Source organism: Babylonia areolata, chromosome 8 (genome assembly GCF_041734735.1).
Source record: "Babylonia areolata isolate BAREFJ2019XMU chromosome 8, ASM4173473v1, whole genome shotgun sequence".
In the NCBI taxonomy this organism is placed as follows: domain Eukaryota; kingdom Metazoa; phylum Mollusca; class Gastropoda; order Neogastropoda; family Buccinidae; genus Babylonia; species Babylonia areolata.
Genome location: NC_134883.1, coordinates 30,144,837 through 30,161,660, shown reverse-complemented (window position 1 = coordinate 30,161,660; position 16,824 = coordinate 30,144,837). Strand labels below are relative to the sequence as shown.

Genomic DNA, 16,824 nt, shown 5'->3' with positions numbered 1-16,824 from the left:
GGGCAGTCTCAACTGAAAGATTTCTTAAGCATTCTTGGGCATCTTCTACATGAACTTTTTTGATGAACTGCTATGCCAGTATGGCCCTTTCTATCAAAATTAAGATCTGATCATATCACTGCATTTCTAGGTGTATTATCATTTATCCTGAGTCATTTACTAGGCAGCCACGGATCATGATATTTACAACTGAATTTCTTGGTATATGATAATTTTTACTACATCATTTATTGGGCAGTAATACCTACTATTAGGGATGTGTTCTTGTTTTAATAACCAAACTTACACTGAAATGGACTACACTTACATGACCTTTAACCTGCATTTCATTTTCTGCCTCTGTATACATATGAAAGCAATATTGAAGGTGCAAGCATTTCTGCATATTATGCTGACATGAACTTTCGTACATATCCAATAAAGCAACTGTTGGGATTTGGATCTCCACAAGGTATAAGAAGCTGTGTGCTGAAAACCAAACGTGATCAGACTGACAGTAATACAGTAGATCTAATATCTCCCACTTGTACTGCTTTCCTTCTATTTCAACACTTTTCTTTCACAGGCACAACAGCCAAGCAGTAAAACTTAAACCTTGAACTTTCAATTTGAGGGTCTAGGATTTAATCCCTGTCATGGCAACTTGTGGGAAAAGGGTGGAGGTTTTTTTTTTCTCATCTCCAAGGTCAACAGATGAGCAGACATGCTATAGTGCCTTGACCCCCTTCATCAGTTCATGTGTGTGTGTGTATATATATATATATATACATTATTATTATTATTATATATTAATATACACATGCAGAAGATTGAGCACGCACGTTAAAGATCCTGTATTCCATGTCAGCGTTCAGTTGGTTATGGAAACAAGATAATACCCAGTATACATGCCCCCACCCCCACAGAAAATACAGTATAACTGCCTACATGGTACATGGCGCAGGTACGAATGGTCATACACATGAAAGCCCACCCATGTTTATGAGTGAACATGGGAGTTGCAGCCAATGAATGAAGAAGAAGACCCTTTTCTTTCTATCAATTATAAAAGACTTCTATCCACTGTGGAGCAGTTAGTATACAATCAGTGCTTTAGCATATGCATCACAGGATAGTTATGATTATGTTATATTTTCTGAGCCCATCTCAACATCAGTCATGTGGTCTATTCACAGCAAACATTGGTACACTCTCTCTACACACATGTATTCAAAACATTAAGTATTGTTAAATATGCCAGAGATTATGAGAATGACGGAAAAATCAAATGAAAATTACTTATTTGGTGAGATGGTGGCCATAGGAGGAGGAAGAAAGGCATTAAGAGGAAACGGGGTGGTTCCTGACCCATACATTTTGAAAGAGAGAGAGAGAGGATGAGATGGAGAGAGGGGCATGGGGGTTTGGGGGCACTGCTGGTCTGTTAATTTTGAAGAGTGAGAGAGACAGGCAGACAGACTGACAGACTGAGAGAAATGAAACAAGTATTATTGCAAGGGCGTATAGAAGAATAACCTCAAAATGGGAGGGGGTGTTCACATGCAAATGAACACGTGTCATGATGTGTGTGTTACATATGAGGATCAAGAGAGAGAAACAGGGTGAGGAGGGTGGGGTGACAGAGAGAGAGGGAAATGTAGAAATGGGAGATGAAACACTAAAACAGCTTCATTATTACTGGATCGTCATCAATGCAACTTTTGAATGGTTTAAGACAGAGAGACAGACAGACAGAGAGAGAGAAATTTTTATTTCTCTGGGTAATAGAATAAGCAACAATGCTATTTTTCATCCAGCCCCCTGAGAGACAAGACAAGACAAATTCTTTACTTTCGAGGATAATAGATAAGCACTGGTGTGTTGTTGTTTTTTTCATCCAGTCCCTGCCCTGAAACAGGGTCTACACTACATAATACTACATTATATATGTCATTGCATGCACAACACAATGCTACTTAAAGTCACAGAATGTGAATACTATACTACATAAAGGCATAAGCATGGTAAAAATAACACACACAGAGAGAGAGAGAGAGAGAGAGAGAGAGAGAGAGAGAGAGAGAGAGAGAGAGAGACACACACACACACACACACACAAGCATGGTATTAATAATCATGATTATTAAGATAGATAGATAGAGAGTGAGAGAGAGAGAGAGAGAGAGAGAGAGAGAGAGAGAGAGAGAATGCTTTGAAAATTGTCACGAGTTGGAAATTATACACTCTGCCGGCTACAGCGTGGGGCTACTTTCCAACTAAGTGGACCACTGCCATGGGTTCAAAATCGTGTTCTAACTTGACGTTCGTGATCAAGGTAGTTTCAAAGAAATGTTTCACCGTGCATTTCAGCTTAACTACTTACCCAAAGCTCATTTTTGTGTGTCTTGTCTTGTTTTCGATGCCAGTTGACACCTGGCATCAGTCGCGCAGCTGCTATAGAAGATGTCGAGCTTCTTATTTTGATACTGGTTTCGCAGTTGTCAACAACTATCCCTGCTCAAGCATGCGCAGCATCTACATCCGGTTTAAAATGGGAAATCACCAACACAGAGATAAAGCTAGGTGGAAATTACTCTGAAGCTAAACTGTCAGTTTCGTCTGCTAAATCTGCAACACTGTCTTCAGCCCGTAGAAGCTAAAATATATATTGAAATATTTGAAACCCAGTCATCTAGATTCCTTGGAAGACAATGTGACTAAACAGATTGAAGAAATAACAAAAGTTTTGGGTTAAAATAAAGTAGTAGTAGTTGTAGTAGTAGTAGTAGTAGGGACTGGCTTTTTGGCCTTAGGCCTCGCAGCCTATTTGTGTCCCCTCACAATTTTTCAACTTTGTTTAGGTCTGTTTGCATGCCTGTCTTATAAAATAACATTATATTCAATCTACACTAATGAAAAAATCTTTCAATTCAGGGTCTTCATCTAGGAGGGTTGGGGTTTTTTAAGCTGTTGATATCTGGTGCATACTTTGTATTAGTAGGCAACGCATTCCAAAAATTAGCAATTCTGAAAGCAAAACAAAACTTTCGTTTGTTAGTACAGAAATGCCTGATAAAAATCTTGCCTTCATTATTTCTAGTGTAATCAACTTCTGAGAATTTGAAAAGAGCATGTACATTAATATCATCATAATTATGGAATATTTTTTTAAAAATGAATTAGGTCTCCTTTGATCCTCCTTCCTTTGAGTGAGTGTAATTGGAGATTATGTAATCTTTGTGCATAGTTTAAGTTTTTGCACTCTCTCAGGATTTTAGTGGCTCGTCTTTGTACATTTTCTATAATTTTTGACTATCTTTTGAGACTGACGAGGACTCCAAATTACATTACGTATCAGTTTAAGATGGGGCCTAACAAATGCCTCTGTCTGTCTGTCTGTCTGTCTGTCTGTCTCTCTCTCTCTCTCTCTCTCTCTCTCTCTCTCTCTCTCTCTCTCTTTGTAATATTGATATTGTCAGTTCTACCTTACGGTTTTGCCCGTTTGCTTGTTTTCTATTACTTCGTAATACTATTTCTTGTCAGTAATCAACTTACATCCTTCCGCTTTGTTTGTTTGTTGTTGGGTTTGTTTTGTTGTTGTTGTTGTTGTTGTTTTTTTGTTGTTGTTTTGTTTTGTTTTTTGTTTGCTTATTTGTTTCTTTGTTTGTTTGTTTTTTTGTTGTTGTTTTTTTGTTTTCAGTTTTACAATCAACCATTTGTTGTTTGTAACTGACAACTCAAAGTTGAAATGCCCCAAACACGTGATGTATGGTCATCAGCAGAGGGGTTGGGAGTTGGCTTTCTAAACATAAATCATGTAATTAATAAGCTAAACGATGTATCACATATTCTATATAACTCTGGGAAAAACTTTCACGTTTTTTGATTTTCTGAATCCAGACTATCTGAACACATATCTGATACAGACCTTATGATGGAGTCTCCCGTCGGTCCGACGGATGAGTAGGCAGGCAGGCTTATCTGTCGGTGTGTGTCCTCATATGGGAGAAGAGGCCGATTCTGGATGCACAGCACTTCCCACAGGTGTTGCAAGGGAAAGCATCTCCAGAAGTTGAGCCCTGTTTCCTTCGCTCACGCTTCTCCTTAATGGCCAGCGTTCTCTTGTTTTCAAACATCTTTATGCCACTAGAGCATCCTCCAGCGAGAGCGGTCAAGGGCATCAGTTTCCCAGGAAGCGATGTCTATGTCACAGACTTTGAGGTTTGTCTTCAAGGTATCCTTGAAGCGCTTGCAGGGTCTTCCAAGTTCACGGTGGCCTTCCTTCAGCTGGCCATACAAAAGCATCTTCGGGATCCTGCTGTCTGTCATGCGGACAACGTGTCCTGTCCAGCGTAGCTGGCACTGGATCAGCAGGCTTTCGATGCTGGGCAGGCCGCTCCTCTCTAGGACCTGGAGGTTGGAGACCCTGTCTTGCCACTTTATGCCGAGGATCTTTCGTAGGCATCTCTGGTGAAACTGCTCAAGTTGTTAATGTGACGGCGATACGTCGTCCATGTTTCACAGCAGTACAACAAGGTGGTCAGCACAACAGCTCTCTAGGTTTTCATCTTGGTGCTGAGCTTGATGCCTTTGTTGTTCCACAGCCTGTTGTTGAGTTTGCCAAAGGCTGAGCTGGCCTTGGCGATGCGCAGCGTCACTTTTGCATCAAGGGCTCCGTTGCTGCATAGGGTGCTGCCCAGGTTGCAAAACTTGTCGACTGACTTGATCTCTGTGTCATTGATCTTGATTGCAGGTGGGCGAGGCACTGGCGTTCTGTGAGCTAGCCGGTTGGTACATGGACTCGGTCTTGCTGAGGCTGATGGTGAGTCCAAAGCGCCTGCAGGAGGTTGAGAACCTGTCCATAATGAACTGCATGTCCTCATGGGTGTGTGCAGCAAGCGCGCAGTCATCAGCGAAGAGGAACTCTCTCATCAGTGCCTCAAACACCCTGGACCTGGCATGGAGTCGCCGCAAGTTGAAAAGTTTGCCATCTGTGCGAAACTGAATGTAGATGCCCCGGTCACAGTCTTGGAAGGCGTCAATCAGCATGGCAGAGAAGAGAATGGAGAACAGTGTGGGTACCAAGACGCAGCCCTGCTTCACTCCATTTACCACAGGGAACGGATCCGACATGTCAGTATTTTCCTGTACTCTCGCCTGCATGCCATCGTGGAAAGACGCAATCAGCTGGATTAGGCTCTCTGGGCAGCCGAACTTTAGGAGGATCTTCCACAGACCATGGCGGTTCACCGTGTCAAAGGCCTTAGTCAGGTCTACAAAGACCATGTGGAGCTCCTTGTTCTGCTCACGGCACTTCTCTTGCATCTGGCGTACAGCAAACACTATGTCACATGTTCCCCTGCCTGAGCGGAAACCGCACTGTGCTTCAGGGATGACTGTGTTGGAGACATGGTCAACCAGTCTGTTCAGTATGATGCGGGCGAAGTTTTTGCCGGTGATACAGAGGAGAGAGATTCCACGGTGGTTATCGCAGGATGTTTTGTCTCCCTTCCGTTTGTAAATGTGGACAATAGAAGCATCCTTGAAATCCTGGGGGACCTCCCCTCACTCCCAGATAGACTGGAACAGGGCGGTCAGCTTGTCTGTCAGCACCTCGCCTCCATACTTGTAGACGTCAGCCTGGATTCCATCCGCTCCTGGTGCTTTTCCTGACGTTGTCAGCTTCAGGGCTTTCTGGGTCTCGACCTTGGTGGGAGGGGCAGCTAGCGAGTCATTGACTGGTAGCTGTGGGAGGGCTGCAATTGCCTCGTCAGATACGGACGAGTCCCTGTTGAGGAGGGTGTGCTCTGCCCAGCGGGCAAGGATGTCTTTCTTGTCTGTCAGGAGGGTGGTCTGGTCCGAGACTCGGACAGGGGTTGATCCTGTGACTCTCGGCCCATACACAGCTCGGAGACCATCATGGAAGGTCTTCATGTCGTGAGCATCAGCAGCAGGCTGAAGCTCTTCGGACTTTCTATCCCACCAGGTGTTCTTCATCCCACGCAGCCTCTTCTGTACGAGTTGCTTGGTTTGCAAGAACTGGTTCTCCTTCCTCTGGCAGTCTTTATCGGAAATGTGATCCTGATGCCGTATATGCAGTGTGTTCAGGAGCTTGGAGATTCCAGAGTCGTTCTCGTCCAACCAGTCTTTGTGGCTCCTCTGTACAAAGCCGAGTGTTTCAGCTGCTGCTGTGTACACAGCATCTCTAAAGGTGCTCCATACCTCTTCTACATCAGTCGATGCAGGAATTTCTTGGAGAGCTACTTGGATTTGCTGCTGCAGCACGTCCTTGGTGATAGGGAGGCGGTGGATGTTCAGCTTCCTATGGGGTTTCTGCCTGGCTGGTTGGAGCTTGCGTGCAAGTCTGATGTTCATCTTGCTGCGTATCAGGCGATGGTCCGACCAACAGACTGTTCCTCTCATGCAGCGTGTAATGGAAACATCATCTCTGTCCCTCTGCCGGACAATCACATAGTCCAGCATGTGCCATTGATTGGAGCAGGGGTGCATCCATGTGTTCTTGTACTTGTCCGCTTGTTGGAAGAGGGTGTTGGTTATGGTCAGTCCATGCTGCGCACAGAGCGAGAGCAAAAGCAGTCCGTTGGAGTTGCACTTGCCAGTGCCGTGCTGTCCTAGGACTTTTGGCCACGAGGAGAAGTCCACGCCGACGCGGGCATTGAAATCCTCAAGGATGATCAGCCTGTCCTTTCTGTCTACTGCTGAAAAGGTGCAGCTGAGCTCCTCGTAGAAAGCTTCTTTGATGTCATCAGGGTTGGTCATCGTCGAGGCATAGCAGCTGATGACTGTGGAGAAGCGATCCTTGGACAGCATTAGACGCAGGGTCATCAGCCTATCGTTTATCCCACGTGGAAGGCTGTCAAGATGTCGTGCAAGTTTGGTTCGTATGACAAGGCCCACGCCTGAGGTTCTTGGGGTGCCATCTGGCTTCCCAGTGCAGTAGAAGGTGTAGCCCCCTCCAACTTCCTCCAGCTGGGTTTCACCCGCAAACCTGGTTTCACTCTGGGCTGCTATGTCCACCTGGTAGTGATCAAGCATTCTAGCAATGAGCGCTGTGCGTCTTTCTTGTCTGTCGTCTCTGTCTAAGAGGGTGCGAACATTCCAGGCACCCAGAGTCAGGGCATGACTCCTGGTTCTTTTGTTCTGTTGTTTTCGACCGCTATTGTTGGATGTCCAAGTAGGTGCGGTATCCTACTGGGTATTAGGTGAGGCAGGCTTTGTTTGGGGATCCTTTTATCTCCCCTTCCCCATGTGGGGAGAGCAGTGCTGTCTCTAAAAAGGACTGCTCTGACACTGTGGGAGGAGTACGGGCGCCGCATCTGCCCCAGTCTACGGCGGACGACCATCACCCCACAGCCGCCTGCGTGCAGAGTCGTGACTAGGAATTGCCAGCAGCATCCTCTGCCTGTCCCCGTTACCACTTCTCCATCGCCGCAGGGCTTGGGAAAGCTGGGTGTTGAAGGGCCAGCTCGTCGCTCTGACATTAGCCTGATTGCCTGACCAGCACAGGTGACTTTTTTTTTTTTTTTTTAGTGAGGAGGAGTTGTGCAGTCCCTTCCCCACTCTCTCGCCTACCGACGCTCACAGTCCCACTGGTGCAGATACTGCCACGTGTAGGACGGCCTCGGCAGGTGCAGGCTTTTTCTTTTGAGCTCCGTCTCCTTGGGGGACTTCCAGCCAAGGATAAGAGCTCCCCCTGCCCTTTGGTCATCCTCTTCCGCCTTCACAGCCGTTGGGAAAGGTTTCCTCCTCCGCCTGGTCCGTCGTTGGGAGACTTCACATGCAGCAGGTAGTACTGGGTTACATGGTACCAGTAGCAAGGGCTATGCCCCTGACCTTATAATGGCCTGTTGTAATATCATTCGAAAGGACTCGTTGAATCCAAAGAAAATGGCATGCTTGTTTATATTCATAAAAATATCAGCTTTAAAAGAATGGAATCACTTGAAAAATATCACGTTGAATCAGTGTGGGTTGAAGTACATATGAAAAGATAAAAACCTATTCTTATGGGTTTTATCTACAGAAACCCCGCCGAACGCGTTAATTGGATTGATAATTTCACCTTAATGTTAGAAGAAGCTTCACAGTTCTCAAATGAAATTGTTCTATTGGGAGATTTTAACATTGATCTGTTGAAGTCAAACCAAACCTGGACACAATGTTACCAATCCTTTCATCTCACCGGCTCAGTTAACTGACAAACCAACAAGGTTTACCTGTACTTCTAAGGCCCTTATAGATCACATCTGCACATCTTCAACTAATAATGTATCAGAAATATGTTCTCCAATTTTTGGGTACAGTGACCACTTTCCTGTCTGTTTTACATGGTCGAAAAAGGGTGTCATAATACCCTAAAAATTGCCACAAGGTTATTGACTATCGTAGTTTCTCACACTTTGACGAAGACGCATTCCTGACAGATTTGAATAATTCTTATATTTCTTCTGTGTATCAATTTACAAACCCCGATGAAGCTTTTGAAGTTTGGTACCACAATTTTCTTAATATTTACAACAAACATGCCCCATTCATAACCAAACGTGTTAGATGTAATCCCAAACAACCATGGATAACAAAAGAAACAGAAGATGCCATGGACTACAGAGATTTCCTTTTAGCAAGTGGAACAAAGGAAGAATTTTACAAACAAAGAAACATAGTTAACAGACTTAAACGTTCTGGAAAAAAAAGGAATATTTTCAAAATCTTATTTCATCAAAGCAGACAGTAAATCGATTTGGAAAGCTATAAACCAGTTGAGAAATAAACATACAGCTACACAAAACACACTGCCTACTGACATGTCTTCAGATCAACTGAACACGGACTTTTGTAACATAGCTGATACAACTATAAAATCAGACAGATCCATAGAAACAACTTAGATATCCTTAAGGACTTTTGTGGGTCGAAAACTATTTACCCTCAATTAGATATTCATTTAATGAGCGTGTATGAAGTGTATGATGCTCTTTTACATTTGAAACAAAAATGCACCAGAGGCTTGGATGGAATAGACTCCAAAATTTTAAAACTTTCAGCCCCTGATTCACTCACTTATACCTATAATTTATGTATAAAAACAAAACAAAACAAAACAACAACAACAACAACAACAAACAAAAAAAACAAACAAAAAAAAAACAAAAAAAAAAACACAATTTCCTAAGGCTTTTAAAATCGCCAAAGTTACATCTATTTTTAAGGGTGAAAATCGATCTGATCCGTCAAATTACAGACCAATTTCCATTTTAGTCTGTTCTATCAAAACCTCTGGAACGTCATATTAACAAATGCATTTCAAATCAATTTAATCACTTTAAACTCTTTCATCCCAATCAGTGAGGTTTTAGAGCTAACCACTCATGTCACACCGCACTAACAAACCTAGCTGACCAATGGCTTACTAACATTAACAATAACGAAATAGCTGGAGTTTTAGTTGTAGACTTTGCTACGGCATTTGATGTAATTGAACATTCGCTCCTGTTAAAAAAGTTAAAGCTTTATGGATTTTCTTTGACAACTTTGGAGCTCCTATCATCAATTCTGTCTGAAAGAAAACAAACAGCATCAGCAGATAGGTCTCATTCCTCATTTCCTCATCTATCAAATATGGTGTACCTCAAGGTTCTGTTTTGGGGCCCATCCTATTCGGCATATATATATAAATGACTTACCTCTCGATCTGTACTTAACACCATCATGTGATATGTTTGCCGATGATACCACCATCCATACAAACCACACTAAACTGGATAAAGTAACTTTATCTTTACAAGATAGTATTGTCCAACTGCTTAAATGGTCTGAGTTAAATCATATGAGTATTCACCCGTAAAAAACTAAATATCTGATCATGAACCACTAGACAAAAGCGCCAGAATTTCTCTTCAACACCCCCATCTCTTTATGTAAACAATGATGTAATTGAAGAAGTAGATCGTCATAGAATTCTTGGTGTTACAATAGATGATAATCTTTCTTGGTCTGATCATATAATGACACTGTGCAAAACTATATCCCCAAAAACTATGCCAACTGTCTAAAGTAAAACATTTCTTAAACTTACATTGTAGAAAATTATTAAATTATTCTTCTATGCATACATTGAATCGCATATCAATTACGCATCAACTGTTTGGGATTCAGCTAATGACAATGTTCTTAAGCCACTACTGAGTCTACATAGGAGAGCCATAAAGTTAATCCTTCTTAAATCGTCATCATTATCAATTACTGATTACACAAACTTAAATATTCTTCCGCCGTGAAGTCGAAACTTGCATACAACAAGACTCTTTTTATGCCGTTTAGAATTATGATTGATACTGCCCCTCCTTCTTCAAGAAGCAGATTTGTAACCACTGAACCCAGTCCGTCGTCCACCCAAGATGGTACCGCTCTCAAGAGTCGATATTTTCAAGCCGTCTAGTCTTATTTATTCTGGAGGTTGCTTATGGAACGCATGTTATCTTCTATATTAATATTCCCCCGCACCCCCCCTCCCCCCACACCGCCCCACAACCCCCCCTGCCCCCCTCTCTTTTCCTCTCTTCTGGTATGAATTTTCTCTAGTTTGTGTTTGTGGGTTTCTTTTTCTTTTTTGATTTATCTATTTAATTTTTACCCCAGGGTTGGGTGAAAAAAAAAAAGCATTCTTGTCATTATGCTTATGTCAATACCCTGGAAAAATAAAACTTCGTTCGTTCGTTCGTTCGTTCGTTCTCTCTCTCCGAGTCCAGCAGTATTCTCATTCACACACGCTGACGTTTAGTTATCTCATTCTCGATCTGTACCATTTAGCTGTTTGCCTACGTGTTTTATACTGCTTTAAAAACAACAACAACAAAAAAACCCAAACAAACAACTGATATCCTTTTTATGTTTTTCTGATGTTTGTCTCAATCAGCTGCATTCACATCTGCCGGCCTGCTTGCCTATGCGTTTTTAATGACTCCATAAAAGGCACAAGTGTATAGCCGGAAACAGCCACTGTTTGATAGTGAAATATAATACACTTGCAGACAGGGAGAGCACTGCGACCGAATTTGACACACAGAAATCTGTTGTGACAAAAAAGTGACAATACTATACTATACTATACTATACTATACTATACTATACTAAGTGCACATAACCAGAAGCTGATGTGATTTGCGAGTGGAGTGGTTTCCCCTTCACTGAGGCAAACATGGCAGCAGTTCGGGTGTTTTCTGCTCTCAGGACAGTCAAGGGGACATGGGCTGGTGAGATCTCGTTTGCATAAAGATATGCTGGTCTATTTAGTATTCAGAATAACACTGAAAGTGCGCGTGTGTGCTACTGTTGAAGGCTTGTGTGTTACAGAGAAGGGACAAGAAAAAAAAAAGGTCCAAAAAATTAGTCACCAGAGAATGTGTTGTCTACGAACAGTCGTATTCTATATCAGTATATGATTAGGAATGAAACTTATTGAAAGAATTCGTTGTTGATGTGGTGAGTGTGTACATGCAAGCGTTCGTAAGCATGTGTGTGTGTGTGTGTGTGTGTGTGTGTGTGTGTGAGGGAGAGGAGTGCATGTGTTTCATGATCAAGGTCAGGCTCGAGTTTGAGTAACTGTTGCTTAATTAACATCGTCTTTAAAACAGTTATGTAACAAATGTTGTTTTTTTAACACCAAAATTTTGTATTTTTCAAGTAATGGCAAAATATTTCGCATTTTTCAGTGTGTATACACATTTGTTTGTACTTAATTGTAGTGTGTGTGTGTGTGTGTGTGTGTGTGTGTGTGTGTGAAATCTTTCTAATTAAGATACTTTAAATATCAAATTCAAAATATGCATTAATTATTTGATAATTTTCAATGCTGCCACATTTCATTTTGTTTGATATCGTGTGTAAAGTCTGCAGAAAAAACATCATATTAATTACTTGATCTAAACTTATGGCATATATAAATTTGAACCAAATAAAAGGTTTGCCTTTGCAGACTTGTTATTTGGAAATGAGTGCTTGCATACATGATACAATCTTCTGTTTGATTCTTCATCAGTTTTCAGTTCGGGTTAGTGGATTGTCATCGTGAGAATCAAAATCCAGTGTCAATGGTCAAAGTTCAAACAGCATATGGAAAAAAGAAAAGAAAAATGAAGCAGGATAGGGTTAGGTTTTTACATCCCACTTTATTGTGCAGTGATTGGTTAACATACACTGATACAGTGATTGGTTAACCATTAAGGCCTGGACTAAAAACACTTTCATGAGTCAAAGGTCAAGGTCATGATGCTGTTCAGGTAAAAGGTCCTGTTCTAAGATGATCTGTTTTGCTGTGTCATTTAAAAAAAAAAAGTGATCATTTTTATCATTATTATTATTATTTTTAAAATTTATTATTATTTATTATTATAATTCTTTTTATTTTTGGGGGTCTTTTTTGTCCCTGTTCAGAATCTTCTGTGTTGGATTATCAAGAGGGTAACACCCATGATCGAGTCTTAAAGGGCTAGCAATGCTTTCCATGCTCTGTTTGTTTGACGTCCAGCCATTGGGCGCCAGCATGTGAGGAAGCTGAGGTCAGAAGCACAGCGCACACCTGGCCAGTGGCAGCTGGTCAGCGCTGTGTGCCTCCAGAGACCCCCTGTCATCACGGCCGAGCTGACACCACTGGAGCAGCAGTACAAAGACCTCCTGGCTGATCTGGAACTGGAATCCAGCATCCTCTCTGACCATGAGATCCGTGTATTAGAAGACAGGTAGTAAAAAAACAAAACAAACAACAACAACAAAAAACCAACCAAAAACAAAAAACCCACCTACCAAAACAAAACAAAAAAACCAACCAAACAACAACAATAAAACAACCAAAAACAAAAAAACCAAAAAAAAAACCCACCTACCATAGTTCATGTACTATTTTTCTCCATCCCATTCCCATCCCTTAACACCCCCCCCCCCCCCCCACCCCCTCCACTCTCCACCCTCAGCACCATGTTTCTATTCAGTGGATTCCAAGAAATAATTTACAGGTGAATAGGCAAATGAAGACAAAAAAAACCCCAACCATCTGTTGCAAAGTATACTTTACTAACAGTAAACAAATATACACACCACTTACACACACACACACACACACACGCAAAAAATAGATAGCTGGTGAGAATTATTGGAATAGATTCAGCAGAATGTTATAAATGATTTTGTTTTGTTTACAAATGTAGATTTGATTTGAGAGCATTTTGATTTGAGTGCTCCTGTGATGTAGACAACACACCTTCTGACAGCGGCATTTGTATGTATACTTTTGTTTCACTGTGCATTTGAATGTTTAAGCATGTGACTTACTGTGTTCCCCCAGAGTCATCGCAGAAAAGAAACAAGCAGAGGAACATGAACAGGGGGAAGGGGAAGTGGAGGGGTCCAGAGTGACAGCCCTTGATCTAGAAGACACTTGGGAGGCAGAAGCAAAAGAGTTCACACAGGCAGCAAGAGTCACAGGTAGATTTGTTGCACATCACACTACGTATTTTCTGATTGGATCAGGCTATTAGGTATGAGGTACTGTTTTCAAGTGTATGACTTTGACTCTTTCACCGCAAACCAGTCAGTCGGACAATTCACTGCTTGAGGCGACTTTATTCGACATCAAGGGGCCATGTTAACCAACCAGTTTTTCAGTGTTACAAAGCCTGACAGCTGCAGCCTAATTTCTTGCGCAATAGAAAACTGACCAGTCTTCCCCCCCTGTGTGTTGTTTTGTCAGGAATTGAATTGTATGACTGAGAATGTTGAGTCCAATATACATATTACATGGCAGTGGGGAGTGTTTTTCACACAGAAACTTGGCGGTGAAAGAGTTAACTAGTAACTGTAGGTAAGGTGTGGTGAGCCATATATACATATTTGTTAGTGCTTTTGTGAATGTGACAGCTTTCAACAGGAGATTGTCAATGATTTATTTCCTCCATTTCCCCATAACTGGCATTTATAGACGTACATGAGACTAGAAGTGTATCATTATGATTTTGCCTCAGTTGCCTTCCATCCAGATTTATTGATAATAGTATGGGCTTTAAACTGAAACATAAGGAACTGAAATTTTCGAAATTTTGTCTTTGATGTTTCTGAAATTACATAATTCTCAGTTGTTTTTCTGGCTTTGAGATGGAGCAAAAATTATATGTTTTCTTTATTGTTCTGTGTTGTGGAACTGACCTGAAAACAGCTCTTCGGTACTTTGAGTAATCTTTAAAGCAGCGTTATTGTTGGAACATGTTTTGCATTTTTTGTGGGGTGGTGGTGGTAAATTTAAAAAAAATTTTTTCAGTGGAAGCATTCTATTTGTAGTCAAGATTGTTATCCTTTTGAGAATATTCTTCTGTATTGTTAGCTTTCAGGGTATTCTTTTTTGCTTTTATGTACATGATTTATTTGGCAGCCCGTTCTTTGCTCAAAACAAAAAAATGGTCTTGTTTCATGATGGTGGGGCTGTTTGTGATGATAGTGGTGATTAGGGTTTGTATTATGATATTGCTTACATCAAATAGAGATATCTGTCCAGATTTGGGATGGTTGTTACTGGTTTGCTTTTTTTTTTCTGTCCTCTCTTCCGGCAGAAGCTGACAAAACAAACAACAGCAAGTCAGTGGACCGAAAACTGGACCAGCCGCTGTTTCTTCTGATAAAACAGACCTTTGGAGACAAGTCCCACTGGGTGTTCCCCCAGGGGCCAAGACAAGATGGGGAATCAATGAGACAGGTGAAGGGTGTGTGTGTTTGTGTCTGATGCATGTGCGCATGTGTGTGTGTGTTTGTGTGTTATGATGATGATGATGTTGATGATGTGGATACTGCCATAGCACCTATACTCAGACAGAAACCAAGCTCTAAGCTTTTTACAAACATGGAGTCATTTGCACAGGAGGCTGCCTATTGGGGTAGAACCGATGGAGAGCTGTTTTTTTGGTGCTCATCATCCATTTCCTTTGTCATTCAGTCAGGTTTCAGTCACGCATACACACAAACACACATACACACACACTCTGATGCTTGTATGACTGCTTACCTTTTATCGTCATTTAGGCAGCCATAGTCCATTTCAGGATTGTGCATGCTGGGTATATTCTTGTTTCAATAACCCACTAAAGACATGGATTATAGAATCTTTAAATTGTGTATCTGATCTTCCACATACATATTCACAGGAAGGAGTTCAGGCACTAGCAGGTCTGCACACATGTTGGCATTAGAGATTGGAAAGATCTACACCCTTTACCCCCAGATTCTCCGGGGAATGAACTCAGGAAATTTGGCCAAAATGAAGCGTTCAAACTGCACATGCTTGTAAATACATCTCTGTAAGCAAGGATTGTACAATGTTAATGCCTTTGAAATAAAGTAAAAAAAGGAATGGCATGAATACATGAGCTTGAACTTAATCAGATACCATGCCACAAATATTCTTCAAAGCTGATTGATGCCATCATTCTATGTGTGTGTGTGTGTGTTTTGGCATTGCAGGCTGCAGAGCGAGTTCTACAGACTCACTGTGGGGAAGGAGCCAAAGCACAGTTTCTGGGCAATGCACCCTGTGGCTACTATCAGTATACTTTCCCCCAGTCAGCTGATATGGGAACTGGTGCAAAGGTGTGTGTGAAGGGAAGTGGGTTTACTGAAGACGAACGGCAAAAAAGAAAACAGTTTCATTCCATAGTGTAACTCTTTCATTCAGTCCTGTTTGTTAAATATCAGTTATCGTCTGTTATTCAACTGAGGGGAAAAGATGCAAAAAATCATTTTAAGTTTGAGATCACACAAATGTGACACTTGCAAAATTACAAACCTCAGGAAGCATCTGGAATGCATAACATATAAAACATTTGGTCAGTGAATTCAAAACATGCAGTGGGTAGAACTAAAAATTTGCTGGAAAATCATTTCCATACCAGGGTAGTATTACCATACAAAACTGTATGTGCAAATAAAGCTCTAACACTGATAATAAGAATCTCTTGAGTTTTAAATTATTGCATCCCGACACATAAAATTGAATATTCTGAAATTCATAAGCCAGACTGCTCTGGCCAGAAACCCATTTTGGAATGTTGAATGTATGTTTTCGTTTATTTATTTCTTAAGTAAATACATGCTGTGTAACCAGTCCATCAGAAACAACATGATGCTGAATCTCCCATGGACCCCCCATCCCCACCCCATCTTGAATGTGAGGCCTCAGTTGTATACAAGTCTACAACAGAGGGGACATAATTTTTTTCATTCTTTCTTTTCTTTCAAGTTTAGTTTTTAAAAGAGCAACAATGCTAAACCATTTTCCTAACACACTGTTCTGTGCAGGTGTTTTTCTTCAAAGCATGGTACAAGGAGGGAGAGGTATTGCCGAACCCCACCACCGCCACAGACTATATGTGGGTGACCATGGACCAGCTGCCCCAGTTCTGCAGCAGAGCCTACCTGAGGAGCATCAAGGAGTTCCTGGTCAACTTGTGATGACTGTCACTGTTGGTGTATGTCAAAAGGGTTGATGCTTAGAGAGGATGGCTCATGGCTGATTTTTGTTGTTGGTTTTTTGTTTGTGTGTGTGTGAGTGAGTTTGTGGCTGTTTATTTGTGAGTGCATTGTTCACTTAAAGGGAGTGGATGTGATGCTAAGAAAGGATTGCTTGTGGCTGTGATGCTTAGGATGGATTACTTGTGGCTGTGTTATTTTTGAATGTGTTGTTTAAATAAAGAGAGTGGATGTGATGCTTAGAAAGAGTTGCTTGTGGCTGTTTATTTGTTGAGTGCATTGTTCAATTAAAGGAAGTGGATGAATGATGATGAAATG

The 16,824-nt window shown here is 41.6% G+C and overlaps 2 protein-coding genes across 6 annotated transcripts in view; one reads left to right on the top strand and one right to left on the bottom strand.

Annotated features, from left to right (window-relative positions):
• LOC143284725 (uncharacterized) overlaps nucleotides 1-2,504 on the bottom strand; it is a 44,363-nt gene extending 41,859 nt beyond the window's left edge. For all 5 annotated transcript variants that reach the window (XM_076591668.1, XM_076591672.1, XM_076591669.1 and 2 more), the window contains exon 1: nucleotides 2,363-2,504. In XM_076591668.1, coding sequence (XP_076447783.1) covers nucleotides 2,363-2,373 — 11 coding nt within the window. In that variant the 5' untranslated portion in view covers nucleotides 2,374-2,504. The remainder of the gene's footprint in view (nucleotides 1-2,362) is intronic.
• An 8,662-nt stretch (nucleotides 2,505-11,166) lies between these two features.
• LOC143284724 (large ribosomal subunit protein mL46-like) lies at nucleotides 11,167-16,754 on the top strand. Its single transcript, XM_076591667.1, has 6 exons — nucleotides 11,167-11,252; nucleotides 12,527-12,737; nucleotides 13,340-13,479; nucleotides 14,598-14,740; nucleotides 15,502-15,627; nucleotides 16,336-16,754. Exons 1-6 carry the CDS (start codon nucleotides 11,198-11,200, stop codon nucleotides 16,486-16,488), a joined length of 828 nt encoding a protein of 275 aa, XP_076447782.1. The 5' UTR covers nucleotides 11,167-11,197; the 3' UTR covers nucleotides 16,489-16,754.
• The last annotated feature ends 70 nt before the right edge of the window (nucleotides 16,755-16,824 follow it).

Excerpts from the sequence above, each read along its gene's own strand:
- LOC143284724 (XM_076591667.1), top strand. The coding sequence starts at position 11,198 with ATGGCAGCAGTTCGGGTGTTTTCTGCTCTCAGGACAGTCAAGGGGACA. Across the intron at positions 12,738-13,339 it reads ATCCGTGTATTAGAAGACAG|AGTCATCGCAGAAAAGAAAC; the intron begins GTAGTAAAAAAA and ends GTGTTCCCCCAG. Across the intron at positions 13,480-14,597 it reads ACAGGCAGCAAGAGTCACAG|AAGCTGACAAAACAAACAAC; the intron begins GTAGATTTGTTG and ends CTCTTCCGGCAG.